Consider the following 13343-nt stretch of genomic DNA (forward strand, 5'->3'; position numbering starts at 1 on the left):
TGACCATTTTATATCTTTCCAGATCAGGTTAACATGTGGAGGCCAGCACAGCACAAACCTGTCTCCACGTCCAGGCTATTGCTGCTGCTGGAGTGAGGGCCTGAGGCTGGTGCTGTGCTCGGCACTGTCCTCACAGCCTCTGCCTCCAGGACTCCCCGGTGCATCGCTGGCCCTGGGCCACAGCCGGAGCCTCCTGCAAGACCTGCCAGCGCCTCGCAGCAGAAGTACTGGTGCCCTGGAGGCTACATGGCCGGGCAGGACCAGCAGCAGCAGGCTGCCAGTGCTGTGAGGATTAAGAGAACCACCACCACCATGCTGCTGGCATCTCGGCCACAATGGAAAGGAAAAGATTGAGTCAAGAGTGTGACAAGATTTGAGACTGAGAGCAAGTTCACCAGACACTGCCTTGCACACACTGGTGAAGGGAACCATGAGTGCCCAGAGTGTGGGGAAAGACTCCTTGGGAAGGCTGACCTCAACAACTGCTCCCACACCCTCTGGTAGAGGACCTCATGAATGCCATCACTGTGATAAAAGCTTCCGTTACAAAAGTCTACTCAACCAACACACTTTTTCACACACTGGTGAAAGACCTCATGAATGCCATGAGTGTGGCAAACGATTCAGTTCCATGAGTCATCTCAACAGACACACCCTTTCACACAATGGAGAAAGACTTCATGAATGCCATGAGTGTGGCAAAGGTTCTGTACGAAGAGTATCTTCAACGAACACCCTTTTACACACTGGTGAAAGACCTCATGAATGCCATCGGTGTGGCAAAAGGTTCCGTACGAAGAGTATCCTCAACGAACATACCCTTTTACACACTGGTGTAAGACCTCATGAATGCCATGAGTGTGGAAAAAGGTTCACTACAAAGGGTAACTTCAACCACCACCCTTTTCCCCACTGGTGAAAGACCTCATGAATGCCATGAGTGTGGCAAAAGGTTCAGTAAGAAGAGTAACCTCAAGAGACACACCCTTTCACACACTGGCGAAAGACCTTATGAATGCCATGAGTATGGCAAAAGGTTCACTGAAAAGAAAAAACTCTACAGACACACTCGTGTACATACTGATGAAAACACTCCTGAATGCCATGACTGGCGAAAGGTTCAATCAGGAGGAGGCCAGCACAACACGGCCTCCACGTCCAGCCCAGCCGCGTCTCCACCCAGTCTCTTCCACCTCCTAGAGCCCCTGCAGCCCACTTCTACCAGTCTCCTCCAGCCCAGCCCACTTCTACCAGTCTCCTCCAGCCCAGACCACATGTACCAGTCTCCTCCAGCCCAGCCCACATGTACCAGTCTCCTCCAGCCCAGCCCACTCCTACCAGTCTCCTCCAGCCCAGCCCACTTCTACCAGTCTCCTCCAGCCCAGCCCACTTCTACCAGTCTCCTCCAGCCCAACCCACTTCTACCAGTCTCCTCCAGCCCAGCACACATGTACCAGTCTCCTCCAGCCCAGCCCACTTCTACCATTCTCCTCCAGCCCAGCCCACTTCTACCATTCTCCTCCAGCCCAGCCCACATCTACCAGTCTCCTCCAGCCCAGCCCACATCTACCAGTCTCCTCCAGCCCAGCCCACATCTACCAGTCTCCTCCAGCCCAGCCCACTTCTATCAGTCTCCTCCAGCCCCGTGACGCCCCCCCGTAAGACTCGAGGGTTGCCCTGCTCCTGGTCCGTGAGCTGCCTTGTCAAGTCCACAGACTTGACAAGGTGAATTTGTTCTGCTTTTTCTCCAGTCAGTCCTAGAAGTATCTTAAACCTTCAATTTTTTTTTTTTTTAATGTTTTGTGTAAAGTAATTTCTGATTATTAAGATTGAGATCAATCCTGGGTCCCTGAGCTGCCTTGTCAAGTCCACAGACTCCCCAAGTTTGTGAGTTTTTATTTTTTTATTTTCATTTGACACGTTTGGGTGAATTTGTTCTGCTTTTTCTCCAATCAGTCCTAGAAGTATCTTAAACCTTCATTTTTTTTTTAATGTTTTGTGTAAAGTAATTTCTGAGTATTAAGATTGAAATCAATCAGTTGGTAAAAGAAAAAAAGCTATAGAAGTGTTGGCTAAAATCAGTAAATGGATATCAATGAGTATTTAGTTGATATTTATAAATTTAGTTTAAGGAGCTTAGCAATACTGGCAAAAAAAGTGCATTTCTATGAGTATTAATTGATAGTTATAATTCTAAATAGTGTAAATGCTATAGTAATCTGGCCAAAAATAGTATGTGGATTGTGAATACACAATCGGTTCTTATCATTTTAGCATTCATGAAATGTGTACTTTTAACTTTTGCTGTGTGGTCTTTTGCTCCGTATAATCCACAATGTCCACCTCAACTTCCTCCTCCATTCAGTCCATCTTCCACCCAGCCATTTGGTGCCATTTCAGTTCATTCCAGCCTATTGTAAGACAGTTACCTGTCACCCACGGCCTTCCAGTTGTTCTCCGGCACTCGTCCCTCTGCTTTCAGGTGTCGGGTATTTCCTGTCTTCCACCTCCATCCACCATTCTATACACCACACACCTATTAACCCTTTTATTGACTTCCAGGACAGTTTAACAAGCCCAGCCCAGCCTGGACATGCTGACTGCCACAAGCACAAGCGTCTGCTAAAGCTGTTCTCTGATATAGCCCAGGAGCTCAAGTCTTGCTCAGTACCCAATAATAAGCAGTGTGAATTTCAAATGTTTATTTACCAATTTTTAGTCATTTACCAATTTTTAGTCAATGTTAAGAAATACATTACACTGTGCAGTGTATTTCAGGCGTCAATCTATAGAAAAATTTATAATTTCTTTGTGCAGCATGTCAAATTCTTAGTAATGTGCACCATGCATCGCTTAATTAATATAACCTTTATTAATGTAGCCTTATCAGGGCTTAACATGAAAGGAGAATAGGCTACAGTAATTCAAATATAACGCCATTTTCCTTACAGAACCGGGCAGCGACTACGAAGACTTTACAAACCCTGAATTGGCAGCCTGGCCACAACATGTCCTTGCGACAAGACCTCGTCCCCTCTGACTGGAAAATGGATTGCGTAACACCGATTTTTAAGGATTATTGGTCCATTAGTCTGACTTCACTAGTAGGTAAGTTACTCGAGAGCAAATTAGACAAAATTGTGAGTTACCATGAAAGCCACTCATTTATTAAGGATTCTCAATATGGCTTCCGTAACAAGAGATCATGTTCGTTGAACCTATTTAACCTTTTATGAAGACCTCTTTCTCAGCTTATAAAGTAACCAAGTCACTGGACATATTCTATCTTGATTTTCAGAAAGCATTTGATAAGTTCCACACCATAAAATACTTAATTTAAAAAGCAGCTAGGTATTGACGGTAAAGTATGCCAATGGACTGCATGTTGGTTGAACAACAGACATCATAGAGTGACTATAGATTGATTTAACTCAGAGTGGATGCCCGTCACTAGTGGTGTCCCTCAGGGCTCGGTTCTTGGCCAGTTATATCAATGACGTTGACGTTAGACTCGGTAATCTTTGTAGTAAATTTGATGACACAAAGACTGGTAATTATGCCGTCACTGATGAAGACACACCCTCCAAGAAGATTGCATGAAATGTCAGGTTCTCCATTTACTTAATGTAGATAAGTGTCAGGTTTTCCAATTGGTACAAAAAATAGTTTGATTATGAAAGCGTGGCGTTGAACTCAAAAGCGTTCAGTGTGCCGAGGGCCTGGGTGTCAAAATTGTCAAACCTCAAATTTTCAAACCAATGCATTGATGCAACGAAATGAATAAAATGCTTGTCTTCATGAAGATAAACTTTTCTTTGTTACAAATGAATATGTAATACTTACAATAGCTTGGCCAGACCCCATTTATAATATGCGATACAGTGTTGGTCTCCCGACTAGGCAATGCACATTGCTAAATTAGGTGTGCGACAAAATGTGTGCTCCAAAATACTCACTGGCTTTACTAATGTGGACCAAAACCCAAATCCAAATTGTTTTTGATTGATGACACGTTCAGACGAGAAATAATGGCACACAACATTCGTTATAGTAAGTGTAAACAAGTTAGTTAAGGGCGAGAATGGAATAAACTACATCCTTCAGCGTCCAGTGCAGTAAGATTGATTCATTAAAAATCAGCTCGACCGCCAGTTCCTCCAACTTGATAAATAAAAACAAAAACTAAAAACGTGATAAGGACAAGATGGGTCGGTTTTTATTTTTTTTCCTGTTTGTCAGTTAGATTATATTTTGCTAATCCCTAATCCTACGCCCCAACGCCGTAGCGTTGGGGCGCCAGACCTCACTTCCTCCCCAGACCTGACGAACGCACCCTTCCTCTCTGTCCAGCCCTCCCATACTTAGGTAGGCTACTCGTTCCGTTGTGTATATAAGGAGAATTGTAAAACATTGTAACTACTTATACTCTTCCTTTACACCACTGGAGATGGTGGCAGTGTCCACCGAAACTGTTTGGTAAAAAAATATAACTATCGTCTGCCAGTGTGGGTTTTTATTTATACATCAAGAAATCACGTCAGTGTGATTAGCCGCTCTTTTTGTTTTGTGATTTCTTGATTTTTGGATTTTTGGTCAGTAGTATTTTCTTCATAATAGTTTTTTTCTGGCCATGCACGTAAACAGTTATTTTTCTATTTTGGTGCGTGAGAATGTATGGAGATTTTGCCAAAAAAAATCCTTGCATATTTTACTTCGATGATAAAAAAAAATATCGCATAAGTGACGAGAGATGTTGTTGATTTGTCCTCCTAGGGTAGGGTACGGGCTGGTGAGCCCGTCAGAGGATGTCGTCAGTTTACCAGGAGTTTATCGAGGAGGTGGGAATTTTGCCACCACCTCTGCCATTGTGGAGTCTTGGTTTAGGCTAACTCGCTCTTCACCTTTCTTGGGAAGCTAATTTCATAATTTTTCGTGTTCTACTTTCATTGGTTCATTAATTCTTCATCATCACTTTCTTCGTCCATGCAGTCCTTCCATTCATCTTAGATTTCTTTGTCTTGTGTGTGTTTAAAATGTTTTGTGACGTGCGTGTTTTCTTCCTCCTTTCTTTTATCTTCTTTGTCATTGTATCTCCTTTTTTTTGGGGGGGGTATTTCGGTGGGGACTTATTTCTTTCTCTTTTTGTCTTCTTCCATTTCCTTGTTCTCATTCATTTGTATTTTATTTCATCTCTTATACGTCTTTTAGTGTATTTTTCTTGTTTTTCATCTTTATACTTACACATTTATTTCTATTTTCCTCCTTGTTTTCATCCCAATTGTCTATGTCTTTAATATTTTCTTGCCTCGTTTTTTTTCATTTACTAATATTGAGGAGTTTTTTCTTTTTCTTTTTGTTTCCCTTCCATCTTCGTCGTCGTTCGCCTCCCATCTTCCTCCTCTCCTCGCTCCCGTGACTCCCTCTGGCTTGTCTGTCCTTCCTCTCCCATCCTCTCCTCGCTCCTGTGACTCCCTCTGGCTTGTCTGTCCTTCCTCTCCCATCCTCTCCTCGCTCCTGTGACTCCCTCTGGCTTGTCTGTCCTTCCTGTCCCATCCTCTCCTCGCTCCTGTGACTCCCTCTGGCTTGTGTGTCCTTCTTGTCCCATCCTCTCCTCGCTCCCGAGACTCCCTCTGGCTTGTGTGTCCTTCCTGTCCCATCCTCTCCTCGCTCCCGTGACTCCCTCTGGCTTGTGTGTCCTTCGTGTCCCATCCTCTCCTCGCTCCCGTGACTCCCTCTGGCTTGTGTGTCCTTCGTGTCCTTCCTCTCCCATCCTCTCCTCGCTCCTGTGACTCCCTCTGGCTTGTCTGTCCTTCCTGTCCCATCCTCTCCTCGCTCCTGTGACTCCCTCTGGCTTGTGTGTCCCTCGTGTCCTTCCTCTCCCATCCTCTCCTCGCTCCTGTGACTCCCTCTGGCTTGTCTGTCCTTCCTGTCCCATCCTCTCCTCACTCCTGTGACTCCCTCTGGCTTGTGTGTCCTTCCTGTCCCATCCTCTCCTCGCTCCCGTGACTCCCTCTGGCTTGTGTGTCCTTCGTGTCCTTCCTCTCCCATCCTCTCCTCGCTCCCGTGACTCCCTCTGGCTTGTCTGTCCTTCCTGTCCCATCCTCTCCTCGCTCCCGTGACTCACTCTGGCTTGTCTGTCCTTCCTCTCCCATCCTCTCCTCGCTCCTGTGACTCCCTCTGGCTTGTCTGTCCTTCCTCTCCCATCCTCTCCTCGCTCCCGTGACTCCCTCTGGCTTGTGTGTCCTTCGTGTCCTTCCTCTCCCATCCTCTCCTCGCTCCTGTGACTCCCTCTGGCTTGTGTGTCCTTCCTCTCCCATCCTCTCCTCGCTCCCGTGACTCCCTCTGGCTTGTGTGTCCTTCGTGTCCTTCCTCTCCCATCCTCTCCTCGCTCCTGTGACTCCTCTGGCTTGTGTGTCCTTCCTCTCCCATCCTCTCCTCGCTCCTGTGACTCCCTCTGGCTTGTCTGTCCTTCCTCTCCCATCCTCTCCTCGCTCCTGTGACTCCCTCTGGCTTGTGTGTCCTTCCTCTCCCATCCTCTCCTCGCTCCCGTGACTCCCTCTGGCTTGTCTGTCCTTCCTCTCCCATCCTCTCCTCGCTCCTGTGACTCCCTCTGGCTTGTCTGTCCTTCCTCTCCCATTCTCTCCTCGCTCCCGTGACTCCCTCTGGCTTGTGTGTCCTTCCTCTCCCATCCTCTCCTCGCTCCTGTGACTCCCTCTGGCTTGTGTGTCCTTCCTCTCCCATCCTCTCCTCGCTCCTGTGACTCCCTCTGGCTTGTGTGTCCTTCCTCTCCCATCCTCTCCTCGCTCCTGTGACTCCCTCTGGCTTGTGTGTTCTTCCTCTCCCATCCTCTCTCCTCGCTCCCGTGACTCCCTCTGGCTTGTCTGTCCTTCTCTCCCATCCTCCTCGCCCCTCTGACTCCCTCTGGCTTGTGTGTCCGTCCTCTCCCATCCTCTCCTCGCTCCTGTGACTCCCTCTGGCTTGTGTGTTCTTCCTCTCCCATCCTCTCCTCGCTCCTGTGACTCTCTCTGGCTTGTCTGTCCCTCGTGTCCTTCCTCTCCCATCCTCTCCTCGCTCCCGTGACTCCCTCTGGCTTGTGTGTTCTTCCTCTCCCATCCTCTCCTCGCTCCTGTGACTCCCTCTGGCTTGTGTGTTCTTCCTCTCCCATCCTCTCCTCGTTCCTGTGACTCCCTCTGGCTTGTGTGTTCTTCCTCTCCCATCCTCTCCTCGCTCCTGTGACTCCCTCTGGCTTGTGTGTTCTTCCTCTCCCATCCTCTCCTCGTTCCTGTGACTCCCTCTGGCTTGTGTGTTCTTCCTCTCCCATCCTCTCCTCGCTCCTGTGACTCCCTCTGGCTTGTGTGTTCTTCCTCTCCCATCCTCTCCTCGCTCCTGTGACTCCCTCTGGCTTGTCTGTCCTTTCTCTCCCATCCTCTCCTCGCTCCTGTGACTCCCTCTGGTTTGTGTGTCCTTCCTCTCCCATCCTCTCCTCGCTCCTGTGACTCCCTCTGTTGTCTGTCCCTCGTGTCCCTTCTCCTTCTCCTCTCCCTCGCTCTTTCGCTCCCCTCCCTCTGGTCTGTGTCTCCCTCCTTCCTCTCTCCTCCCTCCCTTTGACTCCTCCCTCTGGCTTGTCCCATATGTCCTCCCCTCTCTCCCCTCCCATCTCTGTTCTGTGACTCTTCTCTGCTCTCTCTTTCTCCTCATCCCCTTATTTCCATCTCCGTTTCCATCTCAATCTTCCTCTCTTTCCTCTTCTTCCTCTTCCTCCTCCCCAGCCGCTTGGATCTTTGTATTTTAAAAGCCTCAAAAATCATAACAAACCCACCGCAATAGCAGAAATACAGTATCCGAATATCTTTTAATAGCCTTAGATTGTGTCATTATGAGTAATTTGTTCTCTTAGCGGTCTACTGTCTTGTACTATTCTCATTTCCCTTCTTGCCGCTCACTGCGTTTGTTTTATATTAATTTTATCAATATCCTTTTTTATATCATTTTCCCTTATTGTTTTCCAGTGTCTTGGTTTTATATTAATTTCTCACTTCTTTTCCCTTTTCTGTTTTCTCTTATTTACCTTTCTCCTCTGTTATATTCATTTTTATAATTTTCCTTTTTCATGCCCTTTTTTGCCTCAAAGAATTTTTTCCCGTTTTTTTGCTTTAAAATAACTCCACAGTCCGAACGTGTGTGTGTGTGTGTGTGTGTGTGTGTGTGTGTGTGTGTGTGTTTTGAATATGATTTATGAACGAAAAAGGTATGAACTAAAATAAGAATTACAGTTATAGCCTATACTGAAAAAATAAACATAAACGTAACATAAAAAAGAAAAAGTAATCGGTACATTCTCTCTCTCTCTCTCTCTCTCTCTCTCTCTCTCTCTCTCTCTCTCTCTCTCTCTCTCTCTCTCTCTCTCTCTCTCTCTCTCTCTCTCTGCGAACACTATTTTTTTTCTATTATTTGACATTCAGGCATCTAAACCCAACCATGGACGAGGGAGAGTGGGAGGGAGGAAGAGGGAGATGAGAGACCGAGGGAATGAGTGTCAATGAGGATGAAACGATATAAAATTAGGAAGAAAAGGAAGGTGTGGGAGATGGGAAGAAGAGGAAGAGGAGAAGGAGAAGGAAAGGAAATGAAGGAGGAGACTGGAAAGATGGAAGAGAGGAAGGAAAATAGTGAGGAGAGTAGAACAAGGAACCAGAGAGGTGGTGGAGAAAGAGGAGGAGGAGGAGGAGGAGGAGGTCTGCGTAGGGTGGAAAAGATTATATGAAGATACACTCAAATAAACTAACAAATATGGCAACGAATGAAAGAATAAGAGGGAGATAAGAATGGAGAGAGAGAGAGAGAGAGAGAGAGAGAGAGAGAGAGAGAGAGAGAGAGAGAGAGAGAGAGAGAGAGAGAGCGTGCGTGCGTGCGTGCGTGCGTGTTTGCCGTTCAAAATCAACGTTTTCAGCGCCACATAATAATACATCGTGACGTTAGGCAGGACAAACAGTTTAGTGCCCATAATAGAAACATGATCACAGGACGAGTTTGATCATTTATGCAATTTCACTCCAAAACAACTGTGTGAAATCAATAATGACCTCAGACACATTCCAGCTACAGGCGACGTGGCTTGCTTACATATAAATTGGTGTTCGTTTGCCTGACCTCCCATCACCGCGAGGCTGTCACTGATTAGCTAGGCGGGAAAACAAAACCAGCGTGCTAGCATTTCTTCTTCGTCCTCGTTTCTTTATCGCCTCCTCCTCCTCCTCCTCATCCTATTCCTGTTCCTCTCACGATGCCTTTTAACTCTCCACTCTCGCTTCTCCTTATTCTCAATATACAGAACTATCGCTTCACTACCTCCTCCTCCACCTAATTTAATTACCTCCTCCTGTTCCTCTTTTACAATGCTGTAACACTATCTCCCACCTCCTCTTATCCACCAGAAGATGCAGCTGTAACCGGACTGTTGCCTGCACCCCTATTACCACTACAGTTTTGATTTTCCCTTCACTTCCTTAATTGGCCAGAGGGACGACTTAGCGCTTGTCAACGCTAATTTGCAAAGAAAATTTGGCGTCTGAGAATGGTGAGGGGAGTGTTATTAAGTTATTAGAAAGGAGGAACAGGAGGGGAAGGAAGAGGTAATGAAACTAGGAGGAAGAGGAAGGAGTAGTGAAATGATGGTTAGTTATGGATAGTTATGTAGTTGGAGGAGCAGCAAGTGTTAAGGAGGAGAGGGAGGGAACTAGGAACACGGAGGAGGAGGAGGAGGAGGAGAAGAAGGAGGAGGTAATTAAGAAACAAGAGGAGGAAGAGGTGAAGTGATAGTTACGAAGTTGGAGAAGGAAAGGGAAAAAAGTGTTATTAGGATATTATAGAGAGGGAATGGGATGAGAGGGAGCGAGCGGAGGAAGTAGTGATAGTTAAGAAGTTTGAAAAAGAAAGGAGGAGGAGTAAGGGGGAATAACCAAACCTAGAGAAAGGGGAGGGGAGGGGGAGGGCGAAAGGGAGGACGAGAACAGTTGTCAGTCAAGGAGGGAACCCGACGCGTGAAGGCTGTGGGACGGTGTGGAGGCAGCGGAGACACATGTCGTTCAGGTGACGGTGAGTGTCGTGCACTGTGGTTAAGTGGTTAGAATCATGGCTATTAATTAGTGTTTGTACTCAAAGATAATTTGTGTGATAAATGTTGAGTTGGAAATAATCATTGGATATTTAATTGATACTATAATGAAAATATCAGACATGAAAACTGAACCAATGGATATTTGTGATACTATTGAAGAAAGAAATTAAGACTCACTCACTCACTGCGATGTTTGAGAACAAATGCATCGAGGATTGAGGCTAACATTGTAATTGCTAACGGCCCTCAAAGAGCGCTGCACTAACCTTGGAGCGGGGTCTGAAAATTTATCAACGGTAAACGGTAAGCTAAGGCTGTGAATCTGTGTTGAGGCTCGGGAGGGATGTTTTCAGGGTCAGGATCTGTTTTAATGCTAGTATGTCTGCATTGTTTACTTATATCCTAACCAGCCTAACTCACCCCAGCCGTTCATGAGTTCCACATCCACCCAACAGCTTCCTCTTCTGTACCTCCATTATAATAGCACGTTTCCGTCCAATGCTCATCCACCCATGCAATCAGTTGCCATGTTGTTAATTGCGTATTGTTTTTTCTCACTAGTCCAAATCATTACACCTATTTATGAGGTTTATTATCACATCCACCCACTAGCATCCCCTGATGTCCCTCCACTGGTGCCTCCACTTGTGCAATGTCATTCCTTTCCTTTGTATAATCCACCAAGCCCTCACCTTATAATTCCACCTCCACACTTCATATGCATCCATTTCACCTAAAATTTATCTCCTAACCAAAAACTTTAATATTAAAGCCTATTAAAGTCACCCAATCCACTTTCCACTCGCGGTCTTTCCTTTAACTCCCACCTGTGTTTTCTGCCATCCTTTGTCTCCTAGTGCAGTATAAACTTGCACCTTTTCCCTCAGTTTTCAGTAAACATGGAGATTCACTACGCGCCTCCAATATTGCCCTAACGAGAATAATAACCTTTCCAAGGTCTCACATAGTTGTAATTATCTAGTTTTACTGGCGCATCGTACATGTGTGTGTGTGTGTGGGGGGGGGTCGAACCCCCCCCCCTGTTAAAAGATAGGTTATGTAAAGTTCGGTTGGAGTAGTTTAAATATGCTCCCCCCCCAAAAAAAAAAAAAGATTTCCCACGGGTCTCCCAAGATCGTTAGGGGAAGTGAATTAGGCCTTTTTCTTTACTTTTCAGTTCTTGTGCCTTCATATTATGGTTGAAGGACACGTATTTCGTCCCTTAACAAAAATATAATTAAGGAATGAGTATTGAGTCGCCGCGCTGATCGGATGTGTTGCGCCTCGCTCGCGAAAGTGCTGCGTCGACATGGCTGGCCGAGCCAAGAGCTTGGGGGATTTGTTAGGTTTGTGTGGATCTCGCAGGCGATAAGTGGATAGGATGTTGTCTGTGCCCTAAATGGTGTCATTGGAAGCGTGCTCATCTGTCTGGAATTAAGTCGGAGAACATACCTAAAATAAATTGGATTTGCACCCCATGCCTTCATAAAGCATCTCTTGCTATCAAAATTGTGGAAAAAATGGATGAATTCAAGCAAGAGTTCTCTAAGGAAATATTTGAAGTAAGACAAAAAGTTGAGTCACGAGCAGTGAGCGTGAAGGAGGAGCTGGGTGAGGTGGCTCATGAGGTGGCTGACGCATTGCAGCGGGCCGAGCATGCGGAGTCAGCAGGTGCAACTTGGGCTGAGGTCACCAAGCGCAAGAGGAAAGTTAAGAAGAATATTCTGGTCGTGAAGGCTTCTACACAGGAAGAAAAGGCAACAGAAATGAAGGATGCAGTTTCCCAGGCATTGAATGGCATTCAGATAACTGATTCAAAATTCACTTATGGAGGTAATATTGTCATGAACTTTGATAATGAGAACACGAGGGCTAAGGCTGCTAAAAAACTGGAGTTTGTTGAACAATTAGTACCAAGATCATGATATGCAATGTGCATAAAGAGGAGACCAAGGAAAAGATAAAGGAGACCATCTTAGACCGCAACGAGTTCTTACACGCAATCGAGGGTGTTGTGGATAACATTGAGCTGTTTTTTGGCAAGCCTGCAGCTGGCGGCACGATGCACTACATTCTGAGATGTGATCCAATTGTAAGAGAGCTGATTCACAAGAATCACGACTAGTTAATACTCGAATGGGGATTATACACAGTGAGAGACAAATATCATGCTATTATATGCTATCATTGTCACAAATATGGCCACCTGGAGGCCAACTGCACTGCCAAGACCAATGGAGACGCCCCAAATTGTTTCAAATGAGCTGGCAATGATATATCACAGGAGTGCACCATGGCTGAGAAGAAATGCATAAACTGTCTGAGGTACAAGAAGCCTGAAATCAACCACTCAGCGAATGACCAGTGTTGAGTAGTTCTCCAGACTGAAATTGAGAAAGTTCGTAACATGACCGATCATGGCTATTAATTAGTGTCTGTACTCAACGCTAAATTGTGGGTGATGGATGTTCAGTGCTTGGGAAATAATCGTTGGATATTTAATTGTGATACTATTATGAAAATATTAGACATGAAAACTGAACTATTGGTTATATGCGATATTATTCGTGAAATAAATTAAGACACTCACTCACTCACTACGATGTTTGAGAATAAGTGCATCGAAGACTATTATTGAGGCTAACGTTGTAATTGTTGACGGCCCTCGAGGGCGCTGCATCAGAGGCGGCTGAGTCTACATATACCAAGTCGGACCACCGCGCAAGAAGGCGGGGCTATGGATGACGTCACTGGTTGCTGAGTAGGAGAAATTGGTTTTCTGATGAAGAAAACGGATTGAGAAATGTCAGACTAAAATATTATCGTGTTTATAGAACGTTTTCTCTCTCACACACATATGCAGCCACAGCGCACGCGCACACGCACACACTCACAAGCACAGACACAGCACAACACACACAGACATAAAACCACAGCATACCACAGCATAGACAGCACGCACACACACACAAACACGGACACAGCATAGTCCACACACACACACACACACACACACACACACACACACACATACGGCATAGCCACACACAGACCACATACCACACACACACACACACACACACACACACACACACACACACACACACAAAAGCACAGACACAGCATATAACAGCGTAGACCACACACACACATGCACACAGACACAGCACAACACAGCATAGACCCCCCCCCCCCAACCACACACACAGAAAAAGAACGCTTCATT

At 45.9% G+C, this 13343-nt stretch overlaps 1 protein-coding gene across 1 annotated transcript; it reads left to right on the forward strand.

Annotated features, from left to right (window-relative positions):
• The first annotated feature begins 1116 nt into the window (after positions 1–1116).
• On the forward strand, positions 1117–3072 carry LOC126995852 (uncharacterized). The gene is made up of 2 exons (XM_050855768.1): positions 1117–1725; positions 2952–3072. Exons 1-2 carry the CDS (start codon positions 1304–1306, stop codon positions 2986–2988), a joined length of 459 nt encoding a protein of 152 aa, XP_050711725.1. The 5' UTR covers positions 1117–1303; the 3' UTR covers positions 2989–3072.
• Positions 3073–13343: the final 10271 nt, after the last annotated feature.

Source organism: Eriocheir sinensis, chromosome 1 (genome assembly GCF_024679095.1).
Source record: "Eriocheir sinensis breed Jianghai 21 chromosome 1, ASM2467909v1, whole genome shotgun sequence".
NCBI classification, from domain to species: Eukaryota; Metazoa; Arthropoda; class Malacostraca; order Decapoda; family Varunidae; genus Eriocheir; species Eriocheir sinensis.